We start from the raw sequence: 18011 nt of genomic DNA, 5'->3' as shown, positions 1-18011 counted from the left end.
CAATGGAATATTACTCAGCCAGAAAAAGGAATGAAGGTAAGAAAATGGCAGCCTCCAGGAGGGCTCAGATTGGTGAGTACTCTCCAGAACTGCCGCCGGCCGTTTCTTTGTCCCTGCAGTGAGCCGCAGCTGCCCCCCACTTCTTCAGGAGACCCTCCAATACTAGCAGAAGAAGAGAGGGAGGATGAATAGAAGAATATAACAAGTTGGCAAGTTCTGGAATGCCATGCAGATGACAGGCTCTTGGTGCTCCAGCCAGGCATCAGGGCTGTGCCTCTGAGGTGAGAGAGCCAAGTTCAGGACACTGGTCTACAGGACACCACCCAGCTCCATATAATATCAAATGGCAAAAACCTCCCAGAGATCTCCATCTCAACGTCAAGACCCAGCTCCATGCAACGACCAGCAAGCTACAGTGCTGGACACCCTATGCCAAACAACTAGCAAGACAGGAACACAACCCCATCCATTAGCAGAGAGGCTGCCTAAAACCATAATAAGGTCACAGACACCCTAAAACACACCACCAGACATGGACCTGCCCACCAGAAAGACAAGATCCAACCTCATACACCAGAACACAGGCACTAGTACCCTCCACCTGGAAGCCTACACAAGCCACTGAACCAACCTTAGCCACTGGGGACAGACACCAAAAACAATAGGAACTACAAACATGCAGCATGCGAAAAGAAGACCCCAAACACAGTAACTTAAGCAAAAACAGAAAACAAAAAAACACACAGCAGATGAAGAAGCAAGGCATAAACCCACCAGACCTAAAAAATGAAGAGGAAATAGGCAGTCTACCTGAAAAAGAATTCAGAATAATGATACTAAAGATAATCCAAAATCTTGGAAATAGAATGGAGAAAATACAAGAAACGTTTAGCAAGGACCTAGAAGAACTAAAGAGCGAACAAACACTGATGAACGACACAATAAATGAAATTAAAAACTCTCCAGAAGGGATCAGTAGCAGAATAATTGAGGCAGAGGAACGGATAGGTGACCTGGAAGATAAAATAGTGGAAATAACTACTGCAGAGCACGATAAAGAAAAAAGAATAAAAAAAATTGAGGACAGTTTCAGAGACCTCTGGAACAACATTAAACGCACCAACATTCGAACAATAGGGGTCCCAAAAGAAGAAGAGAAAAACAAAGGGTCTGAGAAAATATTTGAAGAGATTATAGTTGAAAATTTCCTAATATGGGAAAGGAAATAGTCAAGTCCAGGAAGCACAGAGAGTCCCATACAGGATAAATCCAAGCAGAAACACGCCAAGACACATATAAATCAAACTATCAAAAATTAAATACAAAGAAAACATATTAAAAGCAGCAAGGGAAAAACAACAAATAACATACAAGGGAATCCCCATAAGGTTAACAGCTGATCTCTCAGCAGAAACTCTGCAACCCAGAAAGGAGTGGCATGACATATTTAAAGCGATGAAGGAGAAAAACCTACAACGAAGATTACTCTACCCAGGAAGGATCTCATTCAGATTTGAGGGAGAAATTAAAACCTTTACAGACAAGCGAAAGCTAACAGAATTCAGTACCACCAAATCAGCTTTACAACAAATGCTAAAGGAATTTCTCTAGGCAGGAAGGACAAGAGAAGGGAAAGACCTACAATAACAAACCCAAAACAATTAAGAAAATGGGAATAGGAACATACATGTCGATAATTACCTTAAATGTGAAAGGATTAAATGCTCCAACCAGAAGACACAGACGGGCTGAATGGATACAAAAACAGGACCCGTACATATGTCTACAAAAGACCCACTTCAGACCTAGGGATACATACAGACTGAAAGTGACGAGATGGAAAAAGATATTCCTTGAAAATGGTAATCAAAAGAAAACTGGAATAGCAATTCTCATATCAGACAAAATAGACTTTAAAACAAAGACAATTACAACAGACAAAGAAGGACACTACATAATGATCAAGGGATCGATCCAAGAAGAACATATCACAATTGTAAATATTTTTGCACCCAACATAGGAGCACCTCAATACATAAGGCAAATACTAAGAGCCATAAAAGGGGAAATCGATAGTAACACAATCATAGTGGGGACTTTAACAACCCACTTTCACCAATGGACAGATCATCCATAATGCAAACAAATAAGGAAAAACAAGCTTTAATGATACATTAAACAAGATGGACTTAATTGATATTTATGGGACATTCCATCCAAAAACAACAGAATACACATTCTTCTCAAGTGCTCATGGAACATTCCCCAGGATAGATCATATCTTGGTTCACAAATCAAGCCTTGGTAAACTTAAGAAATTTGAAACTGTATCAAGTATCTTTTCCGACTACAACGCCATGAGACTAGATATGACTCACAGGAAAAAATCTGTAAAAAATACAAACACATGGAGGCTGAACAATACACTACTTGATAACCAAGAGATCACTGAAGAAATCAAAGAGGAAATAAAAAATACCTAGAAACAAATGACAATGAAAACACGATGACCCGAAACCTACAGGATGCAGCCAAAGCAGTTCAAAGAGAGAAGTTTATAGCAATACAATCCTACCTGAAGAAACAGGAAACATCTCAAATAAACAACCTAAACTTACACCTAAAGCAATTAGAGAAAGAAGAACAAAAAACCCCCAAAGATAGCAGGAGAGAAATCATAAAATCAGATCAGAAATAAATGAAAAAGAAATGAAGGAAACAATAGCAAAGATAATAAAACTAAAAGCTGGTTCCTTGAGAAGGGAAACAAAATTGATAAACCATTATCCAGATTCATCAAGAAAAAAAGGGAGAAGACTCAAATCAATCAAATTAGAAATGAAAAAGGAGAAGTAACAACTGACACTGCAGAAATAAAAGGAGCATGAGAGATTACTATAAGCAAATCTAGACCAATAAAATGGACAACCTGGAACAAATGGACAAATTCTTAGAAATGCACAATCTGCTGAGACTGAATCAGGAATAAATAGAAAATATGAACAGACAAATCACAAGTACTGAAATTGAATCTGTGACTAAAAATCTTCCAACAAACAAAAGCCCAGGACAAGATGGCTTCACAGGCGAATTCTATCAAACATTTAGAGAAGAGCTAACACCTATCTTTCCTGAATTCTTCCAAAATATAGCAGAGGGAGTAATACTCCCAAACTCATGCTGTGAGGCCACCATCATCCTGATACCAAAACCAGACAAAGATGTCACAAAGAAAGAAAACTACAGGCCAATATCACTGATGAACATAGATGCAAAAATACTCAACAAAATATTAGCAAACAGAATCCAACAGCACATGAAAAGGATCATACACCATGATCAAGTGGGGTTTATCCCAGGAATGCAAGGATTCTTCAGTATACGCAAATCAACCAATATGATACACCATATTAACAAACTGAAGAAGAAAAACCATACAATCATCTCAATCAATGCAGAGAAAGCTTTCAACAAAATTCAACACCCATTTATGATAAAAACCCTCCAGAAAGTAGGCATAGAGGGAACTTTCCTCAACATAATAAAGGCCATATATGACAAACCCACAGCCAAGATCATCCTCAATGGTGAAAAACTGAAACCATTTCCACTAAGATCAGGAACAAGACAAGGTTGCTCACTCTCACCACTACTATTCAACAGAGTTTTGGAAGTTTTAGCCATAGCAACAAGAGAAGAAAAAGAAATAAAAGGAATCCAAATCGGAAAAGAAGAAGTAAAGCTGTCACTGTTTGCAGATGACATGATATTATACATAGAGAATCCTAAAGATGCTACCAGAAAACTACGAGAGCTAATCAATGAATTGGGTAAAGTAGCAGGATACAAAATTAATGCACAGAAACCTCTAGCATTCTTAAACACTAATGATGAAAAATCTGAAAGTGAAATTAAGAAAACAATCCTATTTACAACTGCAACAAAAAGAATAAAATGTCTGGGAATAAACCTTCCTAAGGAGACAAAAGACCTGTATGCAGAAAACTATAAGACACTGATGAAAGAAACTAATGATACAAAGAGATGGAGAGATATACCATGTTCTTGGATTGGAAGAATCAACATTGTGAAAATGACTCTACTGCCCAAAGCAACCTACCGATTCAATGCAATCCCTACCAATCAAACTACCAATGGCATTTTTCACAGAGCTAGAACAAAAATTTTCACAATTTGTATGGAAACGCAAAAAGACCCTGAATAGCCAAAGCAATCTGGAGAAAGAAAAACAGAGCTGGAGGAATCAGGCTCCCTGAATTCAGACTATACTACAAAGCTATACTAATCAGTACAGTATGGTAATGGCACAAAGCCAGAACAGGATAGAAAGCCCAGAGATAAACCCAGGCACATATGGTCACCTTATCTTTGATAAAGGAGGCAAGAATATACAGTGGAGAAAAGACAGCCTCTTCAATAAGTGGTGCTTGGAGAACTGGACAGCAACATGTAAAGAATGAAATTATCACACTCCCTAACACCATACACAAAAATAAACTCAAAATGGATTAGAGACCTAAATGTAAGGCCAGACACTATCTAACTCTTAGAGGAAAACATAGGCAGAACACTGTATGCCATAAATCACAGCAAGATCCTTTTTGACCCACCTCCCTGAGAAATGGAAATAAAAACAAACAAACAAAAACAAATGGGACCTAATAAAACTTAAAAGCTTTTGCACAGCAAAGGAAACCATAATCAAAACCAAAAGATAACCCTCAGAATGGGAGAAAATATTTGCAATGAAGCAACTGACAAAGGATTAATCTCGAAAATTTACAAGCAGCTCATGCAGCTCAATATCAAAAAGACAAACAACCCAATCCCAAAATGGGCAGAAGACCTAAGTCGATATTTCTCCAAAGAAGATATACAGATTACCAACAAACACATGAAGGAATGCTCAACATCATTAATGATTACAGAAATGCAAATGAAAACTACAATGAGATATCATCTCACACCGGTCAGAATGGCCATCATCAAAAAATCTACAAACAACAAATGCTGGAGAGGGTGTGGAGAAAAGGGAACCCTCTTGCACTGTTGGTGGAATGTAAATTGATACAGTGACTATGGAAAACAGTATGGATGTTCCTTAAAAAATAAAAATAGAAGTATCATACCACCCAGCAATATCACTACTGGGCATATTCACTGAGAAAACCATAATTCAAAGAGTCATGTACCAAAATGTTCATTGTAGCTCTATTTACAATAGCCAGGACATGGAAGCAACCTAAGTGTCCATCGACAGATGAATGGATAAAGAAGATGTGGCACATATATACAATGGAATATTACTCAGCCATAAAAACAAACGAAATTGAGTTATTTATAGTGAGGTGGATGGACCTAGAGTCTGTCATACAGAGTGAAGTAAGTCAGAAAGAGGACAACAAATACCGTATGCTAACACAAATATATATTGAATCTTAAAAAAAGAAAGAAAATGTCATGAAGAACCTAAGGGCAAGATGGTAATAAAGACACAGACCCACTAGAGAATGGACTTGAGGATACGGGGAGGGGGAAGGGTATGCTGGGAAAAAGTGAGAGAGTGGCATGGACATATATACACTACCAAACGTAAAATAGATAGCTAGTGGGAAGCAATTGCATAACACAGGGAGATCAGCTCAGTGCTTTTTGACCAGCTAGAGGGGTCAGATAGGGAGGGTGGGATGGAGGGAGATGGAGAGGGAAGAGATATGGGGACATATGTATATGTATAACTGATTCACTTTTTTATAAAGCAGAAACTGACATACCATTGTAAAGCAATTATATTCCCATAATGATGTTGAAAAGAAAAAAAAGGAATGGAGTTGGGTCATTTGTAGAGAGGTGGATGCATCTGGAGACTGTCATACAGAGTGAAGTTTGTCAGAAAGAGAAAAACAGATATTGCATATTAACACATGTGTGGAGCCTAGAAAATGGTACAGATGAACCTGTTTTTAGGGCATAAATTGAGACACAGAGGTAGAGAATAAACGTATGGACACCAAGGGGGGATAGCGGAGGTGGGGCGTGGTGACGGTGTGAAGAATTGGGAGATTGTGATTGACATGTATACACTGCTGGGTATAAAATGGATGACTAATAAGAACCTGCTGTGTGAAAAAATAAATTAAAAAAAAAAGAGGAAAGCAAAAGTACCAAGAGACAACTGACAATGAAAACACGGTGATCCATAACCTATGGGATGCCACAAAAGCAGTTCTAAGAGGGAAGTTTATAGTAATACAATCCTACCTGAAGAAACAACAAACATCTCAAATAAACAATCTATAATTACATGTAAAGGAACTAGAGAAAGAAGAACAAACAAAACACAAACTTAGTAGAAGGAAAGAAATCATGAAGATCAGACAAGAAATAAATGAAATAGAAATAAATAGCAAAGATTAATAAAACTAAAAGTTGGTTCTTTGAGAAGATAAACAAAATTGATAAACCATTAGCCTGACTCATCAAGAAAAAGAGAGAGAGGACTCAAATCAATAAAATCAGAAATGAAAAAGGAGAAGTTACAACAGACACCACAGAAATACAAAGCATCCTAAGAGACTACTACAAGCAACTCTATGCCAATAAAATGGACAACCTGGAAGAAATGGACAAATTCTTAGAAAGGTATAACCTTCCAAGACTGAACCAAGAAGAAATAGAAAATATGAACAGACCAATCATAATAATGAAATTGTAACTGTTATTAAGAGTCTTCCCACAAAGAAAAGTCCAGGACAGTATGGCTTCACAGGTGAATTCTATCAAACATTTAGAGAAGAGCTAAGACCCATCATTCTCAAACTCTTCCAAAAATTGCATTCTCAAACTCTTCCAATAATTGCAGAGGAAAGAACACTCCCAAACTCACTCTATAGAAATATAGGCCACCATCACCCTGATACCCAAACCAGACAAAGTTACTACAAGAAAAGAAAATTACAGACCAATATCACTGTTGAATATAGATGCAAAAATCCTCAACAAAATACTAGCAAACAGAATCCAACATTAAAAGGATCATAAACCATGCTCAAGTGGGATTTATCCCAGCGATGCAAGGATCCTTCAACATACACAAATCAATCAATGTGGTATACCGTATTAACAAATTGAAGAATAAAATCCATATGATCATTTCAATAAATGAAGGAAAAGTTTTTGACAAAATTCAACACCCAATTATGATAAAAACTCTCCAGAAAGTGGGCATAGAGGGAACCTACCTCAACATAATAAAGGCCATATATGACAAGCCCACAGCAAACATTATTCTCAAAGCTGGAAAACTGAAAGCATTTCCTCTAAGATGAGGAACAAGACTAGGATATCCACTCACACCACTATTCAACATAGTTTTGGAAATCCTAGCCATGGCAATCAGAGAAGAAAAAGAAATAAAAGGAATACAAATTGGAAAAGAAGAAGTAAAGGCGTCACTGTTTGCAGATGAGATGACACTATACATACAGAATCCTAAAGATGCCACCAGAAAACTACTAGAGCTAATCAATGAATTTGGTAAAGTTGCAGGATACAAAATTAATGCACAGAAATCTCTTGCATTCCTATACACTAATGATGAAAAATCTGAAAGAGAAATTAAGGAAACACTCCTATTTACCATCGCAACCAAAAGAATAAAATACCTAGGAATAAATCTACCTAGGCAGAAAGAAGACCTGTATGCATAAAATTATAAGACACTAATGAAAGAAATTAAAGATGATATAAACAGAGAAATATACCATGTTCTTGGATTGGAGGAATCAATATTTTGAAAATGACCATACTTCCGAAAGCAATCTACAGATTCAATGCAATCCCTATCAAATTACCAATGGCATTTTTTACACAACTATAACAAAAAAAAATCTTAACATTTGTATGGAGACACAAAAGACCCTGAACAGCCAAAGCAGTCTTGAGGGAAAAAAATGGAGCTGGAGGAATCAGACTCCCTGACTTCAGACTATACTACAGGGCTACAGTAATCAAGACAATATGGTACTGGCACAAAAACAGAAATACAGATCAATGGAACAGGATAGAAAGCCCAGAGATAAACCCACGCACTTATGGTCAACTAATCTATGACAAAGGAGGCAAGGATACACAATGGAGAAAAGACAGTCTCTTCAATACGTGGTGCTGGGAAAACTGGACAGCTACACATAAAAGAATGAAATTAGAACACTACCTAACACCATATGCAAAAGTAAACTCAAAATGGATTAGAGAACTAAATGTAAGACCAGACACTATAAAACTCTTAGAGGAAAACAGGAAGAACACTCTTCGACATAAATCACAGCAAGATCTTTCTTGATCCACCTCCTAGAGTAATGGAAATAAAAACAAAAAACAAATGGGACCTAATTAAACTTAAAATCTTTTGCAAAGCAAAGGAAACTACAAACAAGACGAAAAGACAGCCCTCAGAATGGGAGAACATATTTGCAAATGAAGCAACTTGACAAAGGGTTAATCTCCAAAATATATAAACAGCTCATGCAGCTCAATATTAAAAAAACAAACAACCCAATCCGAGAATGGGCAGAAGGCCTAAATAGACATTTCTCCAAAGAAGACATACAGATGGCCAAGAAGCACATGAAAAGCTGCTCAACATCACTAATTATTAGAGAAATGCAAATCAAAACTACAATGAGGTATCACCTCACACTAGTTAGAATGGGCATCATCAGAAAATCTACAAACAAATGCTGGAGAGGGTGTGGAGAAAAGGGAATCCTCTGTACTGTTGGTGGGAATGTAAATTGATACAGCCACTATTGGGAACAGTATGGAGGTTCCTTATAAAACTAAAAATAGAATTACCATGTGACCCAGCATCCCACTATTGGGCATATACCCAGAGAAAACCATAATTCAAAAAGACACATGCACCCCCCCCCACCAGTGTTCACTGCAACTCTATTTACAATAGCCAGGATATGGAAGCAACCTAAATGCCCATTGACAGACAAATGGACAAAGAAGTTGTGGTACATATATACCATCCAAGATTACTGAGCCATAAAAAGGAATGTAATTGGGTCATTTGTAGAGACGTGGATGGATCTAGAGTCTGTCATACGGAGTGAAGTAAGTCAGAAAGAGAGAAACACATATCATATATTAACGCATATATGTGGAAGCTAGAAAAATGGTACAGATGAACCAGTGTGCAGGGCAGACACAGATATAGAGAAGAAACGTATGGATACCAAGGGGGGAAGTGGCAGGTGGGGGTGGGGGGATGAACTGGGAGATTGGGATTGATATATATACACTAATATGTATAAAATGGATAACTAATAACCTGCTGTATAAAAAAATAAGTAAAATAAAATAAAAAAAAAATACTGGTAAGTGCTTTAGTGAGTGACTGGAGAAATAATGTTGCTGAAGCCAGTGGTCAAGTCTCAGTTCCCATCGAACTTGAGCTAGCAGCAGCTTTTGACACAGGTCCTTCCCTCTCCCTGATAAATTTCCTTTACTTGCTTCCTATCACACTGGTAGCTCTTTTTGGGTCTTTCTTCTGCCCGCATACACATTCTCCAGGTGTGGCAGTTACATTATGAATAAGATTTAGCCAAGCAAAGAGGAGGTAAAGACTGGTCTAGTCAGAGGTAAGGGTGTGTTTGAGTCCCAATGTTCAGAGCCATCAAGATGTGTTAGAGGATCAGAAGTATTGGTATGACTTGAATATCTAGGGAGAGCAGAGTGGGTAGACAGGCAGCTGAAGAGGTTCTCCAGGATCAGTTAGAAGTCATGTTGCAAGAAATTTGAACCTTATCTTAAAGACAATAAAATGTCATTTTAGGGAATTGCAAAACAAAAAAAATCATAATAAAAAAAATCATAATCAGATATGCATTTTTGAAAGGGTCCTTTGGCTTCACTGTGGAAAAGGGATTTAAATGGATTAGAAATTGAAGCTAGGAGACTGATTAATAGACTGTTCAGTATTCCAGGAAAGTGATGGTCATATAATAAAAGGAAACACTTATATAGCTGTTGGTATGTATCAAATTCTAAGTACTTTCATATAATGACTCATTTCATATAATGACTCACAACAACCATGAAAGGTACCATCATTATCTCCATTGTATAGATCAGGAAATTAAGGCCTAGACATGTTGAATAACTTTCTCAGGGTCACACAGCTAGTAAGGTATACAGCCCAGATGGGAACCCAAGCTGTCAGGCTCCAAGTCTGTGCTCTTAGGCATAATGCTGTATTGAGTAGTAGCAGTGGGGATGCATAGAAAGAAACAACAAAGCTAAAATCTTCCAAGATAGAAACAACAAAGATAAAGCAACTTCTTAGTGATTTGCTGGCTTCAAAGACTAGGGAGAGAGAAGGGTCATGAATGATTAGATGTCCTGCTTGGAAAATTTGGTTGATGATATTTATACAAAGAAGAGCAAGATTTTGCCGGGGAGCGGAAGTAGGTGGCAGGGATGAGCAAAGACATGAGTTAGTTTGACACGTTGAAATACACTTTCCGCTGAGCTTCCAGGTAGAGCTGTCCAACTGGATATGTGGGTCTGGAATTCAGAAAATAGGACTGGGCCAAAATATAGATTTGGTGGAGATACACTTTCATCATTCCCTTTCTCAAAAATAGACTTTCAGACTCAAGTTCAAACTTATTAGAAAGGCATTTAAAGCTACTTCCTTTGCTGGAACTCTCTTTCCCTATCTCAATAAGCCAATAATCACATCATACTTAAGTCCTGAAACAATGCTAGATATTCAATCCTTTCTTGATCCCAACAGGAAATAATTCCTCTCTTTGTTTCATTATGGCTCTGAATTCATACTTTTCTTATGTATTCATCATTTTCAACTTTGCAGCTTTTCTCCTCTATTGAAAAACTTACTACATTCTATCTTGTATGACAGTTGTTACTGTACATATTTTATCTCGACTACAAGCTGAGAGCAGTGATCATACCTCCTTTATATTTCTTCACAGTAGGTGCCTGGTAAAGTACCTCAAGGTACCTGTGCATAGATTCAGTAACCACTTCTTGAGTTGAAATAGATTCATTTCATTTTCATACTTTTCCTTGATTTAAGTTTAGAATTTATAGTATTTGGCTTGAACATAATACTCAAAAGATGTTACCCTATAAACATTTTTTGGGGTCATACAAGTTCAAAAAATCCTCACCAAGCATAAAGATAATCCAGAAATAAAAGCTTTAAGTAAAGGGAAATGTGGGCATGAAAATACAATATTCTTACCTGGAAAAAAGATACTGGGCTTTATTCTCAGAGAAAGACAAATTTTCAGGCACATTAGGAATGATGATATGGACAAGGAAAGTGGTACCCTTGTACATTATCTGGTGATTAAATGTCTACACCTCTGAGGTAAATGGATGAGCAAAACAGTTTACACTTTGTATGAATGCAGTTTATAAGGCACGTATTTGTAGATTACACAGCCTAAGAAGTAGTGAAACAGTGCAAAGTTATTTATTCACATTTTCAAATATGAACATTATACTTCAGCATAATTGTAAACCCACTGCTGTGGCTTTGTCCACGTTGAAATGCTTCTTTTCTTTGTCCCCAGCACAGAAAAATGGAACCTGCTCAGATATAATCACACTCTTAAAATTGCATCCTTCTAAATACTAATATAACAATTCTACAAATCACTGAAATTGCAGTAAATAGATAATTGTTAAAAAGAAGCACTTTAGTTCTCTCTTGTTTTATACAACATAGGTGGGTTCTTTTAAAAGTATTCTTCAGAGCACACTGTCTTCTGAAAGAGTAGTAGATTTTTACGATAATCATTATAAATTATACTGGAAGATAATAATAGAATCATCTTTCTAGAATTGTGGTTCTTTTTTTAAAAAAATAAGATTTCCCATTCTTTCTGTATTTATGGAATTTCCTCAAAAAGCCTTTTCTGTGTAGGCATTTCATAGAATCCTTTACTTCCCTATATTCATCTTTATCATGTGTTATTTTAATGGCTAGTTTCATTTTCCTTGTTACTTTTGGACACTAATGAATGCACTAATTACGTTTTGTCATTTTTTTCCTGACCGTTACATCTTTACTGTATATCATACCATATGTCTGGTGGAAAAGGGAAGTACTTCTTTTTTCTCAGTTAAATAAGCAGAGTTATCGACAGAGAAAGAAGAGAAAGAAAGTGGTATCTAAGATTTGAGGAGACGGAAGAAGGTATGCAGGGGAAAGTAACTAAGGAAATAAAGTAGGAATACTGGGTGATGTCGATGGTCCTCAGAGCAGGTAGCTTACAAGATGGCCCACAACGATCCTCACCATTTAATATTCACACACTTGTGTAATCCTCTCCCCTTGGACTTACTGACTGGCTTCTAACAAATAGACTATGGGAGAAGTGATGAAATGTCACATCTGAGATTCAGTTATGGAAAGACTGTGGCTGCCATCTTGAGCACCTGCTTATTCTAGGGGAAGCCAGACCCCAGCCCTGTGGAGTAGCTTCTGTGTTAAGGAAACAAGGCCTGCCAATAGACACATGAGTGACCTTCATTCTCTCCACTCCCACCCCAGACAAGTCTTCAAGATGAGACCACATCCCTGGGCAACAACTTGATGGTAGTAACCTCCTTAGAAACCTTGAACCAGAGGCATTCAGTTAAGCTGTGCATAGATTCCTTACCCACAGAAGTTGTGAGATAACTTTTGTTGTTTTCAGTTTCTAAGTTTTGGGGGTAACTTTTAACACATCAGTAGATAACTAATACAGCTCTCTTGAGACATGTGGTCATAAATTTAAAAGATAGTGAAAGCAGTTGCAAATATAAAGTAAGATAGTCAGCAGAGGTATGTATTTGTTCTAGTTACATTCTGATGCACAGAAAAGGATACCAAGCAAAATTAAACACAGGTTACCCCTAGAGCAGAAGAGGAAGGGATGGGGAAAAGGGGGAGATGAAATAAAGATGCATTTTCAGCTTTGCTCTATATATTTCTGTATGCTTTGAAATATTTATAATCAGCTTGTATTCATTCTTTATGTATGTAACTCAAAATAAAATAAAAGACAATCTTAAAAAGGTAGCACTGATGACTTCTTCCTCATAATATACTATAGAAAACAGGCAAAATATTTTATCAGGGAAGGGCAAAATCACACGGTTTGATCGGCTTCTTGAATGGCATTCTCTACAGGGCTGGAAGTACGCATTCTGGAACATTCACAAGTGCCAGGTAGAGTCTTCAGACCACAGCTAAGTGTTTATTTGCAAATGCCAGGTTTTAGTCCCTGGTAAGGCAGTAGCGTTCCCGTTCCGCATAAAAATCCAGATGAACGTTCCGCTCAAGGTCCAGAGCTCTGCAGCTGCTGGCAAAGCACGCTGGGAGCCTTGGCATCTATCGCCCATGTCTGTTTCACTTTTCTCTGTGTGAAAACCTCTTGAGGCCCGAGGGTAAAAGACGTCTCATCATTTAAGCGTCAAGCACTGCTAAGTTAGATTCTCCAAGGCTTTCATCGACTGTGTCATTTTAGCCACATCATTCTCTTAGGCTGTTACTCTATGAAGGTGTAAACACCAATGGAGAAAATAATGACTTCTTGAGGTTTGTTTCGTTTTCCAATCCTGTGCCATATCCTTTTAGTATGGGTGGTTTCCCTGACAATTATTCACTGTGCTTTACTTACTCTGTCTGCCTCCTAAATATTGTGCCCCTTAATAGAGGATACAAGGGAACAGAGTTGTCAATTCACTGAAAATAAGTCAAAATTAATGGTAAATAATTGAATATAATCTTTTCAAATTTCCACTCTTATTAGATTGACATCTTCTGTGAAGCAGGGACCATATCTTCTGTATCCAACATTCACTAAATATCTCTGACTTTGCCAGGTGAGTGATACGTTAGGAACAGCCCAGAGTAGCATGCATTATATTTCCCTTGGCCATATCATCATTGTATTTCCTCTACCCTCATTTTCCCTCTATCCTGCTTTCCTCATCTATTTTTTTTTCTAGTTTTTTTTTGGGTCAGATTTTTACCTGCTGCCATTTAAAAAATTTATCTGACATTATGGGTTTACTCATTCTAAAACACGCTTCAACAGTTAAAATTGTCCACAGAAAATTGGTTTACTATTACAAGTTTTAATTATCTGAAAATCAGTTATCATAATTCGCAAGCAAAAGTTAGATTTTAACATGTTTCTAATCACTGTTGTATAAACACACAGCAAAAATCACCAATACCTTAAATATTAGATCAATCTACTATTTACATCTTACTGCATTTTCCTCAATTTTAAGACTTTAAACTCTAGGTCTTCTCCTTGTACTGACCTTCACACGATTCTCCACTTGGTGAAAACATCCCATTGTCATGGTAGCCATCTCTGCACTCACAGTGGTACCATCCAGGCAGGTTGATGCAGTTAGCACGGCTGTCACACTGAACAAAGCCATCAGAGCACTCATCAATGTCTATTTGGGAAAGAAAACAGAAACGGGATGTTATACAATTGCTGCCTTTCTCTCAAAGAAACTAAAATATTCTGTTAAGATGGCTACTAAAATATTTAGTGCCAGCAAATCCTTAAAACTAAGACAACATAAAATCAAGAAAGTCTACTTGGTTGTTGAAAGCTATAGAGAAAGAATGTAGTGGTATTAGCAATAGGAGAAACATCTAGACAGCTTCTCTGTTGCAAAAGTCATCCAACTGTAGAAACTGGAAAGAAACCATCTGTGATAGTCATTAGTGCTGCTCGCCAAATATTTCCAGCTCTTTTTCTGGACACAAGCTAGGATTGCCGTGTGACTTCCTGAGGTCAATTAGGGAATGACATGTGTCACTTCCAGAGAGAGCCTTAAAGATGCAGTGTGTGATTCACACATACCCTTCCCCCATCACAATGACCAGCGATTTCCAGAAGCTCTGAAGATCAGCCTGAGTCCTGAGTGAAGACGATATGGGGCACGTTCTTCCTCTAGTTGGGGTGGACATAGAGTATGAGCTTTTTGCTTTAAGTCACTGAAATTTTAGGGTCTCTTATTACTATCAACATAATCTCCAGTATATGGCAATAGCATTCATGCATCAACATGCTTCCTATTTTTGAGAATATATCCCATCTATGCCACCTTTTTTTTTTTTTGCAGTACGCGGGCCTCTCACTGCTGTGGCCTCTCCCGTTGCGGAGCACAGGCTCCAGACGCGCAGGGGCAGCGGCCATGGCTCACGGGCTCACGCTCCGCGGCATGTGGGATCTTCCCGGACCGGGGCACGAACCCATATCCCCTGCATCAGCAGGCGGACTCGCAACCACTGCGCCACCAGGGAAGCCCTCTATGCCACCTTTTAATGTGTTTCACATATATCATTACTTCATTCAACCCTCAAAATAAATCTTGCCATTTAGTCAGCATATTGAACATATGAAAAAATATGAGGCAAAAGGAAATTATGGGATTTAACCAAGGTCACCTAAGAGTTCATATTTGCCTAACTTTCTGGTGTGTGCTCCTTCATACAAGTAGACACAGGCTGAAATTGGCAAAATTGTCTAAACAAACAGAGAATGTATCTTGAGTTTCATATATTTCCTCCAGTGGCTTATTACTATTCTCAAATGTTGTGAGCCTTTTATTCTTCTTATTCAGTCTGCTGATTAATGGGAACATCTGATGTCCATCCAAGCCTCTTTAATCAGTCATAGAGGAAAAAGTAATTCCTAGAGTTGCTTTACAGAGTGTCCCCTTCTTCTTAATACCTTCTGGGTTTCTGGGTGGTTTGGGGTTGCCTCAGACCTTGCTAAGTGATCTGCTGGCACCGTACCATCACAGCTGCCAAAAATATCCATCTTGACAACCCTTTGCCATGACTGCAGATTCCACTCGCCGAGGTAGAACAGCCTTTTCTTATATGTTTTCCGCACCTGCATCATATTCCCTGCTGCAGTGACCAGCATGACAAGTCCCTCCTATTGATGGGAAGACCAGATACTTTTTAGAGTCCTTTCCTCCCAGACAATCCACTTCAGCAGTATCTACTGCCTTCTAGTCTCATCTAACTTCAAATTCTTGGAAGTATATATTTCTTTCATTTTCTTTTAAAATTTCCTCTTTTACTATGTTCAATTTTTAAAGAGACACATTTTTGAATAAGTAAGATTTTTAAAAGAAAAAAAAGTCATCACTCATATACTTCTTGATAAGCCCGGAGTTCCTTCAGTAAAACAAGGCACAAACCATTCTCTTAGATTAGGTAGTAAGCCAAAATAAATATTTTATATGATTGCAAAATTTTAACATTCTTTCTGAACTATGAGTGATTTGCCTCTGTGGTTTCTCTTCTGAAGAGTCAGTTTCTTACCGTTGGTAATTCCTATTGTCAAAATAATTGTTAGTGGCCAAGTCAGCTAACCATTGACTTCCTGACACATAGCTGATGTGGATTGCTTCCATTTAGTAAGGCCTTATACGTTTTATGAAACAGCCTATCTGTACTTCAGGGGCCTCCCTAACTGATGACTTATAAATGGGACTAAAATGCTATGCTCATTTCAGCTTTATATGGTCTTTTCTTCTAACCCAAAAGATGCAGGAAATTGGTTATGTCATTTCTTAAGTGCATGGACAAAAGAAAACAGGTTGGAATTTAAGCTTTAGAAATGAGTTTATTGGAAGAAGGTCAGGAGGGGGATGTTTAGAGCACCTCATTTTAGAATAATTTGGTCATTAGCGTTGGTGATTTGGAAGTAAATATTAATAGAACAGAGCCTTATCCACTGAAGCAACTTTCACATCTCTTATTTACCCTTTAATTTAGTTATTTTTTCTTGCTGCAACACAAGGGCTACCTCAGGTCACATGACACAGATATATCTTTCAATATTTACTCCTCACTCATTTTCTCTTGTCACTCTTTCTAATCACCAGGCCCACTCCTATACTGCTTCATCTCCACTTCTCTTTGTTTATATTACAGCAACCTTCCTTGATCTATATCCATTAAAGTTTAACAGAAATGTTACACAGTATATTAGTGCATATTCCCTGAAGACTGGGGATTGAAACATGTGCTGGCCATAATGTATTTTCCTATACAATCTGAGTATCATTATTTGACTATTAATACTAAGTAGTATTTTAGCAGATAGATATGCAAATATACATGTCACTCAATAACTTATCATTCAATACTTATTGAATACCTGTTATATGCCAAGTATTAAGTGCTGGGGAAACAAGGATACATAAAGCAGAAGTAATTTCTGCCCTTACTGGGTTTACTATCTATCTAAAGTGTGTTTTATTTTAAGAAAATTAAACTTATGAAAACCTGAATTTACAATCATGCAGGACAGTGTTTCCCAGCATGTTATATATCTGCCGCCACTGGTATGGTATTTAGGTGATAACAGGCAAAAACTTTATTTTAATAGCTACATTTGTATATTTCTGAATTATTTCTATTTATAGCAAGTGATACTAATAGTACAGTAGTGAAATTGTATTTAAATTTAAAAAGTGAGAGGGATTACAGAAACAACAGTAAGTAGATATTGGTATAAACAGTATATAAATATGACAAAACTTATTAAGGTGGCATATGAATGACTGGAGTTTTGAAAACACTGAGATACAGTATGGAGCAATTATTCATATCTCAGAAGGATTTACTGAGTAGTTCATTAGGTAGTGAAATGTCTTAATTCATTTAAAATATGACTTAACTTATAAAATATAGTATAAGTATACATATGTCATGGCTCAAATTATATACTTGCTACCATTTAGGATAGCAAAGTAAAACTAGCCAGATAATATACATTGCTTTGTTTTACACTTTCATGTTCCTGCTAATTTTGATTTGTTTATGAAAACTTTTCTACTTTGGTGAAAGTCGGTAGAAAATGAGAGTGTGCTTGAATTGCCAAAGTATGCACTTTCCACCAGAAGGTATGTTTGTT

At 37.3% G+C, this 18011-nt stretch overlaps 1 protein-coding gene across 1 annotated transcript in view; it reads right to left on the bottom strand.

The window, feature by feature from the left end:
- The window catches only part of NELL2 (neural EGFL like 2), a 384960-nt gene that overhangs the window by 28160 nt on the left and 338789 nt on the right, over positions 1-18011 (bottom strand). The window contains exon 16 of the mRNA XM_065887857.1: positions 14380-14520. Coding sequence (XP_065743929.1) covers positions 14380-14520 — 141 coding nt within the window. The remainder of the gene's footprint in view (positions 1-14379; positions 14521-18011) is intronic.

This window comes from Phocoena phocoena, chromosome 11, assembly GCF_963924675.1.
Source record: "Phocoena phocoena chromosome 11, mPhoPho1.1, whole genome shotgun sequence".
In the NCBI taxonomy this organism is placed as follows: Eukaryota; Metazoa; Chordata; class Mammalia; order Artiodactyla; family Phocoenidae; genus Phocoena; species Phocoena phocoena.
Note: the sequence above shows the minus strand (reverse complement) of the source record. Positions and strands in the feature narration are given on the sequence as shown.